The following is a 22,879-nucleotide window of genomic DNA, read 5'->3' on the forward strand; positions in this document are numbered from 1 at the left end:
AATCCGCGACCGCATAAAAGTAGGAGTCACGCCCAGTAGCTGTGCAGTACTACCGACGGGTGGGGTTTGCTCATTCACGTCCCCAAAACTTTAATTTGGTTTGTTCATTTAAATTCCAAAGATTTACAGTGGTGCCTATCTGCTAACAAAGCCATTTGCTAAGTACCTTATCTCCGATCCTCAGATCTGTAGGAGCATCTCACATAGGCGGTAAGGAATAGTAGTATCAGTTTTGATTTTAATCGCCTCTACATTGCTGTTTACATTTTTCTTTTGAGACACTCTCTGCTGTTTCTTTTTCTGGAAATTGATACTGTAGGCAGATGATGATGGTAAATAAACAGGGAGCGTGAGTATGAGGTGTTGTTCTGGTACCCAATAAGCATCCTGTCTGTCGAGCCAAGAAAATGAAAGATTTGGGCCTTGAGAATTCATAAATTGTATCAGTGCATCATTTTGTTCCGTTGATAGATTAATAATGTTGCGATATTGAGGAGTTTAAAATCAAAATTGATATTACTTTTTGCTTGCTGCCTATGAGAGATACTCCTAAATATTTGAGAATTGAAGGTAAGGTACTTAGCAAATGGCTTTGTAAGCAGACGGGTAGTACAACAAGACTTTAAAGCCTAAATTAAGAAACCGAAGTAGACGGTTGGTAACCTGGATGAAGAAACCCACCAGTGGCTGTTATTGCTCGGCCATCGGGCGTGACCTCTATGGCGATGGGGTTGCCGGTTCATGCTCTTGAACCAGTAGCGGCAGTGTCACCAGGCACCAACGCAAAATAGTGAGATAACCTCATGCAACGAAACACTGGCAACTGGTTGCTGCAACGTAGCCTTTACCCGTGGTACATTCCCTCAAATTTGAGTCATTTTGATTTATTGTTGCCGAACTTTGGAAAAATAGAACGTGATTTTTTGAATGCTTAAAAACATGTACTTCCAGCTGTGATTAGTTTGAAATGAATTATGGGAAACAGATTTTCTAAAAGCAAATAAAATGTGATCTATTTTTGGTGATTTTTTACGAAAATCAAGTTTGAATTGATTTTGTACAAAGTTAGAAAGCAGTACGTACATGATATTTTGTATGGGCTCTGAGCACTATGGGACTCAACATCTTAGGTCATAAGTCCCCTAGAACTTAGAACTACTTAAACCTAACTAACCTAAGGACATCACACACACCCATGCCCGAGGCAGGATTCGAACCTGCGACCGTAGCAGTCCCGCGGTATTTTGTATGGGAAATTTTTATGATGCTAAGTTGTTGTGTGCAAAGTTTCATGTTTATCGTGCATTTAATCGACGACATAAAAGAAGCCGAAGTTAAAACAGCGCGATTTTTCAGACTTGTTTGCCTCAATTTATGTTGCATTGTTAGCTCGTGGTGGAAAGTAAAATTACTGTTCCGTAGGGGATTAAAACACATTGTTTCGGACGAGACTGGTTTTGAAGCTTTATTAGGAAAAGGTAATTGTGAGAGAAATGTCGAATATACACTATTTTCAACTTTCCACTAAAACGCGTCGTTTTTCGACAACTTTGCAGATTATTGGAAAACTGTAGGCCAATGAAATTTTGTATTCCACATCCTTGTGCTACCGTGAAATTGTGTCTTCAGTTTCACGTTTAGCGTGTGTTTATGAGATAACGGAATCCAAAGTGTATATTTTTCTCATACTGCGATTTTCGTACCTAACTTTGATTCAAATTACCTAGCATTGTTAGCCCTTCTAGGATAATAAAGTACACTTGTTACGTGGTTAAAACAATGGTATTTCTAATGAGCGCAGTTAACAGTTTTATAGAACACAGCTTTTTTCAAAATCAGATCGAAAATACCGCTTTTTTGAGCTTGTTACGAAATCTTCAATTTTTTACTTAAGTTATTCAGTACTGGAAAGTGGCACATAAATGAAACTTTATATTTGAGAACCTTGAGTTGCTAGATTACTACAAGCCCATGTTCGAATTCGTCATACCTTAAGTCCTTAGATATAAGGGGCCAAACTTTGAAAGTTTAACGGGCGCCGATTTTTCGGGCGAGTTTGTCTAAAATTTCCTGGCTGAATGTGGCTCACAAAATTCTTTTCATTATTATTCTTAAGTGAACGCGTACGATTGTACAAGACGGCCATATTTCATTTCTTTCAACAAAATATTGCCCGAGATAGAACAGCCCAGATTCGCCAAAAATTCACGCTCTCTCAGCTCAATGTCACGCAAGGCACCAAGCAAGTGACTATATCTCGGCCAGTATGGTTTCGACGAACGTTAAACTTTACCAATGTTCATCGGGGACTTGTGCGAATGTTCACGTAATATTTCTTCGAAATCCGTGATGGTCGTGCAGGGAAACGATCCGGAGTTAGCGATTTGACATGGAATAACTCAGTTGTATTCATATTGGGCAGCATGTGCACCCATTGTTTCCAATAACTGTTTCAAATTAACCATTCTCTTGTTCACTTTCCAATCTTCGACCTCTGCTACCACTTAACAATTATATTTGCGGCTATGATTTGGTAGGTAATCCTCAATCCCCTAAAAGTTTGTCGCAACATATGGGTTGAAATGCTTCTGTCTAACTTCTAAGAACCCAAACTGATCTTCCCCGAGATTAGCGTTTACAAGTTTTTCCATTCTTCTGTAAATAATTCGTGTCAGTACTTTGCAACCATAACTTACTAAACTATTGGTTTGGTTACCTTCACACCTGTCAGAACGAGCTTTCAATGGATCTGGAATTATTACATAGTTCCCGAAATCTGAATGTGTTTCGGCTGTCAAATCGAGACGGAGCTTGACGTACATCCAACACACACAATGAATGTGCAGGACACCCTAGTAGACCTCCAAATTCCCCATATAATGCTGCTTCTTAAAATGCAAGCTTTCGCAGAACAGTTGGCGTCGGATTTCAAATGCCTGTCAGCGCAGGTCTTGCAGAATTTCCGTGACGTTCTCCGTCGAGTTACACGCACCAGTCGTTATTCGTATGTACGTTCAGTATTGAACCAGCCAGGTACTTGTTTGAGTTGATGGTACCAACTGATTTATTTTGACTGTTGATACAAGACACTACATTTTTGCGGTTTCTGTGGAACACTGTTTTATATTTCTGAATATTTAAAGAAAGTAGCTAAACTTAAATATGAGTAACTAACTACAAGGGATGAATGTGGTAAACACTGGACGATGGTTTCGTGGGTTACTTGTGATACCTGTCGTTTTGTAGACGTGTACCACCTGTGATTTCTTCGAATTACTGGGCTCAGTTTTTTGTTCGAGGTATCTACGACGTGTTATTGTCGAAAGAGTGGCTGATACGTCTGCAAACTCTGTCGAATCTGACAGGGATTCCATTTGGAGCTGGGGCCTTGTTCAATTTTAACTGTTTCTGTACGCTAATGACACTAACACCTGCACCGCTCATTTTTGCAATGGTGCGAGAATTTGTCTTTCTAAGGTAACTGTTGAAATCGGAGTTCTACATTTCTGCCCTTGCTGCCTTGAGTCTTTTTTTTTTTCTTTATGACAGATCTTTCTTTACGTTGTTTCTCCCGTATTGTATACTAGTTTCTCTTTCTATAGAAGTTTTTTTTTAAAAGACTGTCTACCATACTGTCCCATCACAGACTGTCTTAATAAACAATCATCTATTCTGTACTTTGACAGTTAGTCGTATAAATTTAGACTACAACTGCTGCACATGCTTCTGCCCAGTGCTGAATGTTTCGAGTTCCTGGTTGAAATTTGACACAAACTGCTTCCTTATCGAGTTTTCTGAATGGATATATCTTGCTGATTTTGTTGGTTGGCCTTCCTCGTATCTCAGTTCTTACTCCTGCAACAGCGTCATCATACCCAATAACAATTTTATTGCGAACATCATTAAAGCAAGCAAGTCATTTTCGCCATTAGATCTAATATATTTGTCTCTAGAGTCTTCTGGAAATATATTTAGTATTGTTTCGTGAGATGTCTTGTCGTGCGCACCAAAGAAAGTCTGTCAACGCAATGTTAGATGATTCAAGTCTTCGTAAGTGATGATAGTTTAATTGGGAACCATACGTATTAGTGACAAAGTTTCCGTTAAGTTTCCGGTTACATTTGGGGATGAGTCTGGTATTCAATAGAAGGATGCAATTATAAACTTTTTCCACATCTCATACTACGTCTTGATCAAACGATCTCGCATGTAACTTCAATTCCTGTTTCGATGGAGCATGCTTCGTTAGACGAATACACCCCATCCCATTAGCCTATCCTTTAGATACACACTGACATTATCAAAAATCTCACTTACGTCAGTTCTGTGTTTTAGTCAGGTATCTGTACCTAATATTATGTGAGATCCATTGTTTTTTAGGAGCGCTTCAAACTCCAAGACTTTGTTGCGAATGCTGATCACTAGTACTTAAATAATCCGATATGTGGAGGTGGCATTTTTTTTATCTTACACTAACCTTACAAGGTGTCTGCCCCCGGAAGCTGAGTGGTCAGCCCAACAGAATGTCAATCCTAAGGGCCCGGGTTCGATTCCCGGTTGAGTCGGAGATTTTCTCCGCTCGTGGACTGGGTGTTGTGTTGTCCTAATCATCATAATTTCATCACCATCGACGCGCAAGTCGCCGAAGTGGCGTCAAATCGAAAGACCTGCACCCGGCGAACGGTCTACCCGACGGGAGACCATTGTCACACGACATTTACATTTACAAGGTTTCCCAAAAATACTACGACTTGGATTGAGAGATTCACCAGATCTGACAAAAAACTGTGAAATAACAAAATTTCCGCTATACACTATAAGAATAGCCGATGACGGCAATTTTGTAGTTTTATATATTTTGTATGATTGTGGTACCTGTCCGGGGACAGAGTTAGGAACAGTGAATGGAACAGTCAACAATCTTATTCATGTATGAATACCTCGTGTCCGTTCTGTCAAGTTATTGTAAGTTATTAAAATAAAAGTACGAATGGTGCTCATGTAACGAAGCAACAGACGTCTCTACATTTTCCAGCCAGTCTTATTTTACTATTGCATGTTTTCTTCTCGAATCATTAATGGCTTATGCTGGGATAGTTCTTAGGAATGAGGTATTCTGACGCCTTTCCATTTTCGTGCTAATCATTATCATGTGTAAAAGAAGTACATTTCTTTGCAGTATGTATCTTATTATTATTGTTACGTTTATTTTTATTGTTTTATTGTCTTATTGTCTTTATCATTCTGGAATTTCGTGGTCTAATGTTCTAACATTTAGATAGTTTTATTTTAAATGTTCTGGATATTGTATGACGTATAATGCGACCCAGTGGCTTTATCACATAGGTCTAAGTGAACTAGGAGTTAAAGAAGTTAATAAAATATACAAATAATTTTTCAAATGACAACGTTGTTCTGCTCCTATAACGTGTGCTTTGACACGAACGAAAACACTTTACATTGACTGGTATCCTACGATTACTGTTGACTGACTTATTACAACATGCACGGTTGATTGCAGGTGTTTACATTTTCCGGTTATACCCATGTAGCCAGTTTCTTATTGAGTTGCGTTCATGCACTTCATGTATCGTGTGATAGTGACTTTACAATTGAAAACGGCCAGTAATGGACCATCAAGTAAAGTTATCAATCGTAAGTAGAACAAAGTTGTCATTTCCTAAATTTTCCAAGACTGTGTAAACAAATGAAAGTTACATAATTAAATAATATATTGTAGAACTGGCATCGTGAAACACCTTAAGCTGTTGTTCAACTTATTCCTTATTGTGGGACTGGTTTCGTTGAAAGACCATTATCCAGTACCTGTTGTACACATAACACGATCGTTAAAATTTCAGCTGAAAAGGATGCTTGAAAATTGAAATAAAAAAAAAGAGTGATACATGCAGACTTTTGTCAACATCAGGAATTAACATACATACATAAAAATCATGTTTCACAAATATGATTCATAAAGAACGTTTAGAAATGTAGAGTCAGATGCATGGAGGGTCAAATGCAGACACATGTCAAAGAAATGTACAAAACAAAACGGCAAATAATCACTAGCAACCGTTAGCATTAAGCATTTCTAATCCGCAAATGACGTATTTGGCCCCGAAGACCTTTGTAGCAAGACATTACGAAAAATCTAATCTATAATTTTTCAGTTCGAGTTGCTAATTCATAATGAAATTTGATTCTTCTGCATAACGTGAAAAAATTTCTATCTCTTGCATGAGATCCCTATGCCTATCTTTCTCTGCTTCATGTAATATAACAACACTATTTTCAGTTTTATTTGCTAAACGATTTTCATCTGTTAAATGCTTAGCTAATGTCGATGGATTGCTTTTGTAGGTGTACCGTCATTCTTTCCAGCATGTCCATATTTTTCTATCCGTTTGACCTTTGTCATTCTTATTGCAGTCGTTCACTATCCGATTGCTGGTAGTCGGGTATAGGGTCAGATTTATGTCCTGTGCTTGAATGAATTTTATTTCTATTCCGAAAATCAATTTTTATTCCTGTCACTTCTTATGGGATATTTGTCCAGTGTATGGTGTGACAACATATTTTGGTTTCTGTTTTTTCTCTTCATTTATTAACGTTATTTCTCTGTCGTATTAAATAATGAAAAACTGCACCAGTTACCTATTTTTTTCATGCTTAGAACATCGTGTTTCCAGCAATTATTTTCATTTTCAAGTGAATTTGTTTACATAAAGATTTGTTTTGACGTTCTCGTATGTGATTTTCTGCTTCTCTTTCACTATAGTTGTCTGGTTGAGGTTTTACTGCAATCGAAAAATCGGACATCTGAATCTTAGAATGTTTTTTGTATATTAACATTAGATAGCATTTTTTGTTTTTCTGCTTACAAGTATATTACACTTCCTCCATTACACGGATTACAACACATACACAAACCATCACTTACACTGCTAGTTTTTGTAATCATAATATGCTTCAGAGATATTATAACATTGTGGTTTCACACAGAATTTGTCAGAGATGTTAGATTTTCTGTGGGTTACATTATAAAGTTGCCAATAATAAAATTTATTTTAGCGTTATTGGCTTTTGTATTATAGATTGTGTTTCTTTTTTTGTTGTAGTGTTGAGTAGGTTCGATGAGGTAGTGTGAATATTTATGGAAATTACTACAGTTATCATATGTGGGAGAAATATTTGGAAAAATTAACTGACTCGCTATCTAGAGTTTTGCTGAGAAATTTTTATCCTTGGTTTTTGTGGCGTACTAAAAAAATTTCCAACTCCTCCTTTAAATCCATTACATGTAATTTTTTGTATCAGCAATAGCAACACACACAAAAACAATGGGCACCCATTGAAAACCATAGAAGAAGATATAAAGATACTCCACCAAGTCCCAAAATCAAGTACAGTGTATTTAATGGAGGAGCTGAAAATTTTTATACGTGGCAAAAAGCAAGGAAATAATTTTCAGGTCACAAACTAGATATCGAATCAGTTAATTTTGTCAAATATTCGACTACATACGATAACTGTAGTAATTTCCACAAAAACGTACATTACCCCATAGACTACTCATCATCTACAGCAAAATATAAGAACAATCCATAATTCAGTAGTTAATCATGGTAAAAAAATTTTGTAATTGACAAGTTTAAGCATATAAATGTAACCAATAGAAAGTGTAACATCTCTGATTGTATACAAACTCTATGTGAAACCATATTGTCATAATATCTCTGAAGCATATTTTGATTACAATAAGAAACATTCTAAGTGATGATTCGTGTGTGTGTGTGTAATTGCATGCGTAATTGAAGTCAAGCGTAATAGAGGAGGTGCAATACTTATTAATAGAAAACAAAAAAAAAAATAATGTCTCTAACGTTAGTATATAAAAAAATTCCATGATTCATTTGTCCAGTTTTTCGATTGCCTTATAACCTAAAAAAGAGAAGTATAATGGAAAAAAGGCAGAAAATCACACATCCAAACATCACAAAAAATCTTTATGTAAACAAATGCATTTAAATATGAGGATAAAAACTCGAAACACGCTGTGCTGATCATGAAAAAGTAAGTAACTGGTGCAATGTTTTATTGGATATATCATGAATTACACAGTTGCAGGCTTACTAAAACCGTTTTTATTTTCTTTCTATAAATTTCATTATCTATTTTCGAGCTGTATCAGTTTTCCATCGATCTGTCTCTCAACATACTCAGTTCTATTTCATTGTTCTTATCAGATTGTAGTAAACAATGTATTATGTCTAACATTGCATTAAAAGCACTTCTTTGTGTTATAAGCTGACATGAGATATGGTGAATTATCCCATATCCCGTTAAATGTGACCTGTTTCCGGAAAACATTAAGTGCACGAGTCCTATTTTCATTATGGATACTAACATCTAAAGAGTTTACATTCTACTGTTTTTCATACTCCGTGGTGCACTGCATGTCTTCTGCAGTTCATCTGAATTTATTATGCAGGTTAAGGTGTTACGTAATGCTAAAGAGTAGAATTACATTTCGACGAACAACTCGAACTGAAAAACGAAAAATATTGAAAATTTTGATGACATCTTGTTACATAGGTAATATTAGTCATGACGTCCAGTTGATTGGAAGTAAATCTACGGCATTTAAAAAGTAGTAAGGCTAACAGTGTCTCATGATTGCCGTTTTATCTCATGTGTTCCGTGGATAGTTGCGTGTAATTGACACTCCTTGCGTCTGCCTCTGAATGACTAAACATTTTTATCAATATTATATTTTAAACATTGTTTTGTTTTAATGTATGCAAATCTTGCTGTTATTAAAAATCTGTAACTATTGCTTGTATTTTTACTACAATTTTCAAACTTTCTGTACACCTGAAATTTTCCTGTATCAATGATGTGCTGGAAAATGACCTTTCGGCGAAACCACTCGCACAATCAAGAATTAATTGAATGCCAGGTTAACGTGTTACGTGAAGTCATTTATAGAATTTATAAAAACTGTGAAAAAGAAGCAAGAAATAATACTTTATAACTGACTAAGTTAGTTCTTTAACGTAGTGTCGACTAATTTAGTTTTAAACTAAAACAGTGTCAGCTGTATTATTACAAACACATATTATGTGGTTGTTGTTTATAGAATCGCTTCACTGCAATCTCTATTGCGTTCAAAACAGACAAGCTCACGCTTGAGGAACGCGTCGCTCTGCAGAAGCGCTGGAGGGACCAGGCGGAGCTCAACATGATCCAAGAGGAAAACAACCTGCGAGCCGCCATCCAGGTGAGGCAAACTCCCTCCTGGCAACAACTGTCCAGGGATTTTCAAGTGATTGTCTTCGCTTGGGGCTTCTGTATGGTGAGCAAAATAAAACTGACCTGGAAAATTTGTCATGCAGCCTTAAGATAGGAAACAGAACATACCTCGTACACCATCCGCACCCAAGGCAGAATTTGTGTTTCATGAAAAATTTTCCAGGCCATTTTAGTTTTTCCCACCTGTAGTAACATTTATCGGAACCTGCCGACTTGATCTCTGAAAAGTGCGAGAAACCGTGACAACACGACATAGGTGATTTGCAGAGACGGTAATATCGTTTTAATACTCGGAAAACAGACAACATAATGTGATTTGTGATTGGTGTAAAGAATGGCAGCTAACTCCAAATAGATAAATGTAAAATAATGCAGATGAGTGGGAAAAAGAATCCCGTAATGTTTGAATACTCCATTAGTAGTGTAGCGCTTGACACAGTCACTTCGATTAAATATTTTGGCGTAACACTGCAGAGCGATATGAAGTGGGAAAAGCATGTAATAGCAGTTGTGGGGAAGGCGGATAGTCGTCTTCGGTTTATTGGTAGAATTTTGGGAAGATGTGGTTCATCTGTAAAGGAGACCGCTTATAAAACACTAATACGACCTATTCTTGAGTACTGCTCGAGCGTTTGGGATCCCTATCTGGTCGGATTGAGGGAGGACATAGAAGCGATTCAGAGGCGAGCTGCTAGATTTGTTACTGGTAGGATTGATCATCACGCGAGTGTTACAGAAATGCTTCAGGAACTCGGGGTGGGAGTCTCTAGAGGAAAGGAGGCGTTCTTTTCGTGAATCGCTACTGAGGAAATTTAGAGAACCAGCATTTGAGGCTGACTGCAGTACACTTTTACTGCCGCCAACTTATATTTCGCGGAAAGACCACATAGATAAGATAAGAGAGATTTGGGCTCGTACAGAGGCATATAGGCAGTCATTTTTCCATCGTTATGTTTGGGAGTGGAACAGGGAGAGAAGATTCTAGTTGTGGTACGAGGTACCCTCCGCCACGCAGCGTATGGTGCATTGCGGAGTATGTATGTAGATGTAGATGTAGATTACGACATTTCAAATTAATGTAATTATATTTCATAACAGAGTAGCTGAGAAGAATGATACAGCCGGCCGGAGTGGCCGAGCGGTTCTAGGCGCTACAGTCTGGTACCGCGCGACCGCTGCGGTCACAGGTTCGAATCCTACCTCGGGCATGGGTGTGTGTGATGTCCTTAGGTTGGTTAGGTTTAAGTAGCTCTAAGTCTAGGGGACTGATGCCCTGAGATGTTAAGTCCCATAGTGCTTAGAGCCATTTCAACCATTTTGAAGAATGATACAAGTAAGCGTGTACGCACCTAAACAGTCTTGCACAGGGATTTTCTAAACGATCCATTCTGTAGTCGTCTCCAGCCTGGTAATATCACGTTCTTTAGCCAAGCAAGGCGTAAAAGTTTCCCGTAATTGCAGTTTATAAGATACACTCCTGGAAATGGAAAAAAGAACACATTGACACCGGTGTGTCAGACCCACCATACTTGCTCCGGACACTGCGAGAGGGCTGTACAAGCAATGATCACACGCACGGCATAGCGGACACACCAGGAACCGCGGTGTTGGCCGTCGAATGGCGCTAGCTGCGCAGCATTTGTGCACCGCCGCCGTCAGTGTCAGCCAGTTTGCCGTGGCATACGGAGCTCCATCGCAGTCTTTAACACTGGTAGCATGCCGCGACAGCGTGGACGTGAACCGTATGTGCAGTTGACGGACTTTGAGCGAGGGCGTATAGTGGGCATGCGGGAGGCCGGGTGGACGTACCGCCGAATTGCTCAACACGTGGGGCGTGAGGTCTCCACAGTACATCGATGTTGTCGCCAGTGGTCGGCGGAAGGTGCACGTGCCCGTCGACCTGGGACCGGACCGCAGCGACGCACGGATGCACGCCAAGACCGTAGGATCCTACGCAGTGCCGTAGGGGACCGCACCGCCACTTCCCAGCAAATTAGGGACACTGTTGCTCCTGGGGTATCGGCGAGGACCATTCGCAACCGTCTGCATGAAGCTGGGCTACGGTCCCGCACACCGTTAGGCCGTCTTCCGCTCACGCCCCAACATCGTGCAGCCCGCCTCCAGTGGTGTCGCGACAGGCGTGAATGGCGGTACGAATGGAGACGTGTCGTCTTCAGCGATGAGAGTCGCTTCTGCCTTGGTGCCAATGATGGTCGTATGCGTGTTTGGCGCCGTGCAGGTGAGCGCCACAATCAGGACTGCATACGACCGAGGCACACAGGGCCAACACCCGGCATCATGGTGTGGGCAGCGATCTCCTACACTGGCCGTACACCACTGGTGATCGTCGAGGGGACACTGAATAGTGCACGGTACATCCAAACCGTCATCGAACCCATCGTTCTACCATTCCTAGACCGGCAAGGGAACTTGCTGTTCCAACAGGACAATGCACGTCCGCATGTATCCCGTGCCACCCAACGTGCTCTAGAAGGTGAAAGTCAACTACCCTGGCCAGCAAGATCTCCGGATCTGTCCCCCATTGAGCATGTTTGGGACTGGATGAAGCGTCGTCTCACGCGGTCTGCACGTCCAGCACGAACGCTGGTCCAACTGAGGCGCCAGGTGGAAATGGCATGGCAAGCCGTTCCACAGGACTACATCCAGCATCTCTACGATCGTCTCCACGGGAGAATAGCAGCCTGCATTGCTGCGAAAGGTGGATATACACTGTACTAGTGCCGACATTGTGCATGCTCTGTTGCCTGTGTCTATGTGCCTGTGGTTCTGTCAGTGTGATCATGTGATGTATCTGACCCCAGGAATGTGTCAATAAAGTTTCCCCTTCCTGGGACAATGAATTCACGGTGTTCTTATTTCAATTTCCAGGAGTGTATATATGGTGGTTAACAATAACTTTTTTCACTCCTGAGTTGGTGATTTGACACAAAAATATTTACCGAGGCGACAAAACTCTTGGGACATATGCACATTTACAGACGGAGGTAGTATCAAGTAATTAGGCATAAGAGGGCAGTGCATTGGCGGAGCCGTCATTTGTAGTTAGGTCATTCATGTGAGAAAGTGTCCGACGTGATTATAATCGGAACACGGGAATTAACAGAGTTTGCAGAATGGTAGTTGGAGCTAGACGTGTGGGATATTCAGCTTCGTAAGTCTACATGGAATTTAATACTCCAAGCGTCGAGAGAGTGATGAGAATATAAAGTATTTCTGGCATTACTTCTCACCACAGACAACGCAGTGGCCGACGGCCTTCACTTGACAACGGAGGGCAGCGGCGTTTGCGTAGAGTTATCAGCAGCAACAGACAAGCAACACTACGTGGAATAACCGCATAAATCAATGTGTGACGTACGACGAACGTATCCGTTAAGGCAGTGCGACGAAATTTGGCGTTAATGGGCTACGGCAGCAGATAACCGGCGCTGTTGTCTTTGCTGACAGAACTAAATCGCCTGCAGCGCCTCTCCTGGGTTCCTGACCATACCGGTTGGACCCTAGACGATTGGAAAACCGTGGCCTAGTGAGAACAGGCCCGATTTCAGTTGGTAAGTGCTGATGGTAGGGTTCGAATGTGGCGCAGACCCCACGAAGCCATGCACCGAAGATGTCAACAAGCTACTGTTCAAACTGGTGGTGGCTCCATAGTGATGTGAACTGTGTTTACATCGAGTGGACTGGGTCCTCTGGTCCAACTGAACCGATCATTGACTTGAAACGGCTATATTGGGTTACCTGGAGACAATTTCCTGCCATTCATGGACTCCATGTTCCTAAACTGATGGATTTTTTATGGATGACAATGAGCCATGTCACCGGGTCACTATTGTTCGCTATTGGTTTAGAGAATATTATGGACAATTGAAGCGAGCGCTTTGGCCACCCAGATCGCCCGAAGTGAATACTACTGACCATTTATGGAATATAATCGAGAGGTCAGTTGGTGCATAAAATTCTGCACCGGCAACACTTTCGCAATTATTGACGGCTATGAGGCACTATAGCTCAATATTTCTGGACGGGGATTTCCGTCGGTTTTTGAGCCGATGCTATGTCAACCCACTGCACTGTTCCGGGCCATAGGAGGTCCGACAGGATATTAAGAGGTATCCCATGTCTTTGGTCATCCAGTGTATTATGTAAGTTTTGCTCTACAAATGGGGATCAACCACGTTAAACAGTCAACCCAAGCTGTCATTGAGACCTGGTAATCAAGGGAAGGCAGGATTCGGTTACGATTGTGGACGGGGGCGTAATCAGTTACTATTGGTTGCCTTTTACAGTTACACACATTTATTTTTAAAACAGTAATTCCAGACTCAACCATAAATAAAAATACCACACGTTATTAATGAAGGAATACAACTGTGTAAGTAATAGTGTTTTCAGTGGGTTACAATTTAGCAAGTCACTATAAAATACAGAGACAGATAATGTTAAAAAAAAAGAAACAAGCCACTGCGATCATGGCTGAAGGCGTTACACGCCATGAATGGCAATAATTAAGAATGTTTAAGAACTCTCTGCAATTACAACTTACAGGTATGGAAATATTAAAAAGTAAGTGGCCACAAACACAGCAGAAGGTATCAGACGCCAGGAATGGCAGTAAATACGGTTTTAAGGCTTACTGCTAAAATACAAATATCGAATTTTTTTTTCAAAGCAAATGACAACAATCACGGCTGAAGGCCTTGCACGCCAGGAACGGCAATGATATAAAAAAAATGTGGAAACCTGCTGTCAAACAGCCAATACAAGCAATGGTTAAGTAAAAGAAACAATAAAACCGGTGAAATAAGATGATGGTAACCTTGTAACACAACCCTTACACTGCTAGATTTATTCCAGAAGGCGACTGGAACTATTAACTAGACATACATAACTTTCAATGTAGGCATTATAAGGTATGATAATAAGTAATACAATAATGAAACACAAGGACCAGTCACAGACGATGCTGCAGGAATCGACCTCTGAGAAGGTCCCGCAAAACACTTTCGCGAGCGGCGAGATAGACAGCCAAGAGTTGCATTCACTTCACAAGATGGTAACTCAGACTAGTGGCAGTCTAACGAATGACTAATGATAATCTTTCTGAAGCTACCTGACGTCCAATAAACCAAATGCAAGAATGAAACAATTTGCCAAAGCCGGAGACGGCGGACTGCAATACGTCCCCCAGAATACTGTGCTTAGAGCACCCGGAACGAGAAGAAATCACTACCGCCAGAGTAGAACAATCACAAACGGCCTACAATCAGAAAAGCTGTCAAAACTAAATGGCTTACCGGACAGCAGCGGCAAGGCGAGGAAACGTACACTGCCGTTACATACACTAACCCCCACGGCAGGTAACTGGGGCGTTAGAGGCCACCAGGCAGCAAAAATACCACTGGTGAACTTAGGAAATTGTAACAAGCTGAATGCAGTAAATAGTAATAAGAAGTCGAGGAAAGCTAATCAGATTTGCTTTTCCCAAGCACTCCACTCGGTGCTCTTCGTCTCGGCGACACTACGAGCAGCCACACAAACCCAAGTCACTGGGGAAACGCGAGATGTCACAATGGTGGAGGTTTCTCCACTTGGATCGAAGAGCACTCACCTTAAAGCCTGCAGGATCTGGTTTGCGACGAGGTCGTGCACCCTAGTGACCAGAGCCCTTCCATCCAGCAGGCCATGCACGCCGCCAGCGGTCCCAACGTGTTCTCCCACTGCGCGGGCCTTGCTCCTCCTGAGTCTCCAAACGAACTGTCACACTCACACGACACGGGAAAAATAACGACGTCGCCTCAAAGATAGGGCAACAGTTACTACATATCGATAACCGCCGCTGCTGCCACTAGCGGACAGGCAATGCTTGCGAAACGAGTGAGAAGAAGGGAAACAACGGCAACCTTGCCAACTAAAGGATACGGTCTGGCCTCTAACACAGGGCGGAAACCTACAAGCAGCACCAACAGGAGCCGCAGCACGGCTCACTCGTATTGCACAGTATAATCCCAAGACTCGTTTTACATGCAAGATTCCATCTCCAAGCGAACATTACGCTCCACCTAGGAAACTTCACAGAACTACCGAAGCAGACTGGTTGCTATGGCTACTGTATGGCGGTGAAGAACTATAAAGAGCGTCTGAAATCTTTAGTGTAGGTTGATACTGCAGTTTCACATGGCAAAATAGTATAGGAATCACACGTGTGGTGCGTATAAATTATTGATATCACAGCATATTCCACAAAAAACGGCCGCGAATAAAAACGAAACGGAATAATTTAATGGCGAATTCCGCGATTTGTGTGTGACAGAGTGCTAAATCGCAACGGACAAACTCTGCCGCTGGTGGTATTATGGAGAACACTGTTCCCCTGTTTTAATATATCACTTCTGTGTCGTATTTTTCGGAGCCGGAATAACTTATTAAAACCGTATGGTGGTAGAATATGAACTCTGTCGAAGTTCAAATGGGTACGTTTATGATGTCGTCTCCCCTGTGTAGAATATTACCTCGCTAGCTAGAATAGCTTACGCTGTGACTCTACGTAAATAGTGTTATTATTCAGCAGATTACAAGAATGACACTCGTAATGCTTTTATTTGACGCACATATACCAAGAAAAATTAAAATAATTTTTTTACGCGGTCCGCAATCTGCATCCAACCACTTTCACAGTGTCTAGCACGTAGCAAAAAATCAATCGTGTGAGATTAGTTCAGCTGAGGTGACTATCTATTATTCCTAAACTCGGCTAGAATCTAGTGACTGACAAGAACTTGAAGACGATAAAATCTTATCGGGTTGACAGCCGAGTCAGTACGATGTTCTCCAGCAACGTTTCAGCAGGTAAGAAACTTGCTGAAACGTTGCCGTAGAACATCGCATTGACTCGACTGTCAACCCGAGAAGATTTCATCGTAGAGATTCGCCGAGAAACCCTGCATTCTCATGAACTTGAAGAGTCAATAGCATCACGTAACATCCACGGTTTACGTGTAAACACAAGGTACCGTTATGATCACTTTCAAACCTACACACAAAGTATACAGCTTCCATTACATAACATACTATGAAAACTATTGCTGTAATGACTATTCTGTTACTTGCAAAGACTCTCAAAATCTATTTTTGATTAGTTTAGCATAGCTATTCTCAATAGAAAACCACTGTAATTACTACAAAGTCGTACCTTTACACTACGTTAATACGACGTAATTCAGTTTAATTAATCCAGCAAAATGTCAAGGGACCATCAATTTATTTTCACATACTATCACTGATTGTAGAAAATATTGACACCCTTGTTAAAACATTTCAAATTAAATTGTTTTAATACCCTCTATATGTAATTATTCCTCGTGTCTTGTTATTTAGCCTATAAATATATCTTTTCTTTTGTTAATGCAAAGATAAAATAAACTTCCACACTCAGATGCTACTACTACGTAAATAGCGCCTTTGGTCTGGAATTCTTATTATTAAGTATTAACGATAATTTCATTTAACTTTATTTTTTATCTTCACTTTGGAGTTACTTTCTGTTAAATACACATATCAAAAAAAGTTTTGCATCACCCTGCTACCCACAGCTTCTCAAAGCTCCTAGGAAGCTAGGAGTCTTTGCTGATGGACAAACTTGTGATTAATACATAATTTCAATTTCAACAAAAGAACAAATTTCATTATCAAAATAACAATATAAAATTTTAATTCGGGCCTTTGTCCTCTTAAGAAAATATACAACTGGCCTTCGCAAATTGCAGAAGATTCTACTTAAAATTCTAAATTATTCACACCCGTTAAGTTAATGAATTTAACGAATGTACGAGGATGAGTCAAATGAAGACCTAATTTTTTTAAAAATTTTATTTATTGTGCAGAAGTGGTACAAAGCTATATCACTTTTCAGCATAATCTCCCACACGCTCAATGCAAGTCCTCCAGCGCTTACAAAGTGCATAATTTCCTTCAGAAAAAAATTCTTTTCGCAGTCCGCGCAACCACTCATGCACCGCGTGGCGTACCTCTTCATTAAAACGGAACTTCTTTCCTCCCATTGCGTCTTTGAGTGGTCCAAACATATGGAAGTCACTCGGGGCAAGGTCTGGTTAGTATGGTGGATGAGGAAGAAACTCAAAATGCAGGTCTGTGATTGTTGCAACTGTTGTACGGGCAGTGTGGGACCTTGCATTGTCATGTTACAAAAGGACACCTGCTGACAGCAATCCACCTCGCTTTGATTCGATTGCAGGCCGCAGATAATTTTTTAGGAGATCTGTGTATGATGCACTGGTGACAGTGGTCCCTCTAGGCATGTAATGCTCCAAAATGACGCCTTTTTCGTCCAAAAGAGAGTGAGCCTAACCTTCCCTGCTGATGGTTCTGTTCGAAACTTCTTTGCTTTTGGTGATGAGGAATGGCGCCATTCCTTGCTCTCTCTCTTCGTTTCCGGCTGGTGGAAGTGAATCCAGGTTTCGTCCCCAGTAAAGATTCCTACAATGAAGCCACCACCTTCTCGTTCAAAGCGCCGTAGAAGTTCTTCACAAGCATCAACACGTCGTTCTCTCATTTCAGGAGTCAGCTGCTGTGGCACCCATCTTGCAGACACTGTGAAACTGGAGCACATCATGCACACTGTGGTGTGCTGACCCATGACTAATCTGTAAAAATTCTGCAATGTCATTCAGTGTCACTCGCCGGTTTTCCTTCATTATGGCTTCAACTGCTGCAATGTTCTGTGGAGTCACAACTCGTTGTGCCTGACCTGGACGAGGAGCATGTTCCACTGAAGTCACACCATTTTCGAACTTCCTACTCCATTCGTAGACTTGCTGCTGTAACAAACATGCATCACCGTACTGAACCTTCATTCGTCGATGAATTTCAATAGGTTTCACACCTTCACTACGCAAAAACCGAATAACAGAACTCTGTTCCTCCCTGGTGCAAGTCGGAATTGGGGTGGCCATCTTTATTCTGATACTGCGACGGTGCGTGTGCATCTGCACTATGCTGCCACCTACAGGCCATTCTGCACGCTGTTTGTAGCACGCTTACCAACTTACAGGATAACGGCGCGAAGTTTCGATTTGTTATTACAAATTTAAGGTTTTCATTTGACTCACCCTCGTAAAAGTAAACAAATTCAGAATCTTAAAAACTTTGATTTAAATCAGTTGCTAGCTGCATCAACAAATGAAAAGGTCAGCTCTTAAAAAACGACTGGATGAAGTTGTCTTGTAAACATATTCATGAGAAAGGTTAACAACACCAACTGAAATACAGAGATAATAGAATCTGTAAGCGAATTGCTCAGTTGGCCAAGGCTCCGCATGGACCCACAGCGAGGTTGCTGTCAAGTAGGACGCCAACACCATGCCAGGGAAGCAACGGCCGGGTCCGCGCGGCGAGGCAAACTGACAACCGGCCAGACCAGGAAGAGCGCTTCCGAAATCTATAAAAAACTAAAACTAAAGTTAGAATACACAATGACAGACCAAATACACCCAAAGGAATGCTACATCAGTACAAGACCCAAAGAGGGCGTGAGAGTAAGACGGGCAGGCTCAAGTGACAATGTCTAATCCTACCAAAGGCCTTTTAAAGCTTATCAGTGGTCACAATGAAATCGACTTAACAAAAGCTCTGCCCTTCGTATGAAATAAAGTTAAAATCAAAACTGGGCAAAGAGCACATTAATTAACATACTGCATCAAATTAACACTGCAAGGAACCTTTAAAACAAGCAGTAAAACTTGAATTAGACTCCGCTCCGGAATCACCACTTCGAAGTCTTAGATTCCGTAAGTCAAATGGTTCTGAGCACTATGGGACTCAACTGCTGAGGCATTAGTCCCCTAGAACTTAGAACTAGTTAAACCTAACTAACCTAATGACATCACAAACATCCATGCCCGAGGCAGGATTCGAACCTGTGACCGTAGCGGTCTCGCGGTTCCAGGCTGCAGCGCCTTTAACCGCACGGCCACTTCGGCCGGCATTTCGTAAGTTCCGTACAACATGTCACCATAAGTTTCGCAAAACTTCACAGGTCAAAAGCAGAATACGAATCGTACGTAACTTAATGCTTCCAGTTACGCGATGAGAAGATGTCCAGCATGAGATGACGGACCCCCCGCCGTTTCGCACGCAAACGCGCCGACCAATCAGCGCCATCCACCAGGCGCACAGCAAAAGGGCAAACACGGCGAGGCTCAGGCGCAGCGGGTAGAGACGAGGGGGCCTGCCTTTCGAAATATGTAGCCTCGTTGAACGCCGACCGGAGAGAGAGCACTCGGCCACACGCCGAGCCGGAAAACCAAAGGCGGAACGGTCAGAGATACAAGGCCAGACGAGTGTCGATATCAGCGACACAAGTGGACCATAACTAGCGCCGGTTCCCAGAACTCCTGAAGATACACGTTGACTGTGGATAATGTATCACAGACACAGTCCTTTTGACTGTTTAGAGATGCCACTAAACCCGCCAAAGATGTAAGCAACCATCCATGAGCAGCGCATATTAGACGGAGGGGTCCGACAGCCGATCAGTTCCAGTCATTCCACTAGGAAGGAGGTACACGGCTCGTATTGTGTATAGTTCAACCATGCCTAGACCGTCAATACCGTGGTTCGATCGCGTCCGTATTGTTACTTTGTACCAGGAAGGGCTCTCAACAAGGGAAGTGTCCAGGCGTCTCGGAGTGAACCAAAGCGATGTTGTTCGGACAAGGGGGAGATACAGAGAGACAGGAACTGTCGATGACTTGCCTCGCTCAGACCTCCCAAGGGCTACTACTGCAGTGGATGACCGCTACCTATGGATTATGCCTCGGAGGAACCCTGACAGCAACGCCACCATCTTGAATAATGCTTTTCGTGCAGCCACAGGACGTCGTGTTACGACTCAACATGTGCGCAGTAGGCTGCATGATTCACAATTTCACCCCCGATGTCCATGGCGAGGTCCATCTTTGCGACCACGCCACCATGCAGCGCGGTACAGATGGGCCCAACAACATGCCGAATAGACCGCTCAGGATTGGCATCACGCTCTCTTCATCGACGAGTGTCGCATATGCCTTCAACCAGAAAATCGTCGGAGAAGTGTTTGAAGGCGACCGGGTCAGGCTGAAGGCCGTAGACACACCGTCCAGCGAGAGAAAGCAAGGTGGAGGTTCCCTGCTGTTTTGGGGTGGCATTATGTGGGGCCGACGTACGCCGCTGGTGGTCATGGGAGGCGCCGTAACGGCTGTACGATAAGTGAATTCCATCCTCCGACCGATAGTGCAACCATATCGACAGCACATTGGCGAGGCATTTTCATCATGCACGACAATTCGCGCCCTCTTCGTGCACATGTTGTGACTTGCTTGAGATAACGACATCAAATGGTTCAAATGGCTCTGAGCACTATGGGACTCAACATCTTAGGTCATAAGTCCCCTAGAACTTAGAACTACTGAAACCTAACTAACCTAAGGACATCACACACACCCATGCCCGAGGCGGGATTCGAACCCGCGACCGTAGCAGTCCCGCGGCTCCGGACTGCAGCGCCAGAACCGCTAGACCACCGCGGCCGGCATAACGACATCACTCGACTAGAGTGACCGCATATTCTCCAGACATGAACCCTATCGAACATGGTGGCTCTGAGCACTATGGGACTCAACTGCTGAGGTCATAAGTCCCCTAGAACTTAGAACTACTTAAACCTAACTAACCTAAGGACAACACACACATCCATGCCCGAGGCAGGATTCGAACCTGCGACCGTAGCGGTCGCGCGGTTCCAGACTGTAGCGCCAGAACCGCTCGGCCACCAGCGGCCGGCTATCGAACATGCCTTGCATAGGTTAGAAAGGGCTCTTTATGGACGACCTGACCCACTAACCACTCTGAGGTATCTACGCCGAATCGCCGTTGAGGAGTGGGACAATATTGACGAACAGTGCCGTGGTGAACTTGCGGATAGTATGCCACGAAGAATACAGGCATGCATCAATGCAAGAGAACGTGCTACTGGGTATTAGAGGTACTGGTGTGTACAGTAATCTGGACCACCACCTCTGAAGGTCTCGCTGTATGGTAGTATAACAAGCAGTGTGTGGTCTTCATGAGTAATAAATAGGACGGAAATGATTTTTATGTTGATACTTATTCCAGTTTTCTGTATAGGTTCCGGAACTCTCGGAACCGAGGTGACGCAAAACTCTTTTTGATGTGTGTTAACTCTTTAATAGCTTTCAAGGTTTTATCTTTGTAATTAGGGAGAGTTCGCACGACGTAAAACAAAGAATAACAAATACTTTTGGTTCAAAATACTATTATACGTCAGACGCACACGTAAACAGTTTTCATATGCACCTCTTTCAGATAATCAGAAACTGTTTTCTTTAGCCAGTCCTGGCTCACTTCTTTTATGCTTTATTGGTAAAATCCAATACTCAATGCACTTTCTGAAGACACATGTGGTCGAGTGACGGCAAGGAAAGAAAAAGAAGGAAATAAAAAACCTACGTGTCACCGCCACTTTAAATACTGCGATTGACTGTTAATTCGAAGCTCAACCACTTCAGGTGTTCACAATACGCTGTCCCACTACTTCAAACGAACTACGAAAATCACTTCTCACGGATCTTTTAAATAGTCTTTAAATGGTTTCATAGTACCTCGTGAAATGTTTCTGACCTTCAATTCCTTTTCTTTACACATTATGGTAGATCGGAAACTTCACATAACACGCTGCGTGCTGTAGCAAAATAAGACACAGTTCCCAATCTATGAATCGTTAAGGACTGCGAAACGAATATAAATTACATCGAGATCTACGCTCGGAAACCACAGTAATCCTAGAACCAACAACCACCAAATAAGCACGAACTCGTCTCACCTCAGAGTCGGTCAGCAGATTCGCCAACAGGTTTTCGCGGAACTGCATAACCCCCAAAGCCCAAATACAGTAACTTCCACTGGAATTATCCAGCCTCACAAATACTGCACCGGCTCCTAACTCAAATAGGCGATCTCCCCTAATCCGCTAACAGCTTAATAATTCGAATTCTAACATGCAGAACCTCACTGTTAGTAATACTACTAAATATCCTAAGCCGTGCAAATTTCGGAACGAGCTATCCGCGATTTCTCTCAGCAGTTAGACTTACCGATCCAGGCGAACTATTACCAATGTTATCTCCCGTCGGACGATCTGCTGCGTCCTAGGATAAGACGGGGACTAAACCAACCGTCTGACAATGTCAAGGTCTCCAGGAACCATATCACAGACAACGTGCAACGATTTTTTGACACCACATTGTAGAAAATAGCTCTCGCAGCGTCGTATAGCGACTACATGGGGGTCTAACTCTGAACTCCGCTGTCGCCACTGCCCATTCTCTGCTTTTCTGTACAGCTGATGGGTTTTGCGGCCATTTGTCGGATATCTACAACATATATACAAAAATGCTTAGGCACCAATTACAACATGATTACATTAAAACTCTTCGTGTTGCTTCATTGTAACTCACGTGACGTGGAGGCG

The 22,879-nt window shown here is 42.2% G+C and overlaps 1 protein-coding gene across 2 annotated transcripts in view; it reads left to right on the plus strand.

Annotated features, from left to right (window-relative positions):
* The window catches only part of LOC126260076 (inositol 1,4,5-triphosphate receptor associated 2-like), a 720,512-nt gene that overhangs the window by 598,980 nt on the left and 98,653 nt on the right, over positions 1–22,879 (plus strand). For both annotated transcript variants that reach the window (XM_049957280.1, XM_049957281.1), the window contains exon 7: positions 9,143–9,283. In XM_049957280.1, coding sequence (XP_049813237.1) covers positions 9,143–9,283 — 141 coding nt within the window. The remainder of the gene's footprint in view (positions 1–9,142; positions 9,284–22,879) is intronic.

Source organism: Schistocerca nitens, chromosome 5 (assembly GCF_023898315.1).
Source record: "Schistocerca nitens isolate TAMUIC-IGC-003100 chromosome 5, iqSchNite1.1, whole genome shotgun sequence".
In the NCBI taxonomy this organism is placed as follows: Eukaryota; Metazoa; Arthropoda; class Insecta; order Orthoptera; family Acrididae; genus Schistocerca; species Schistocerca nitens.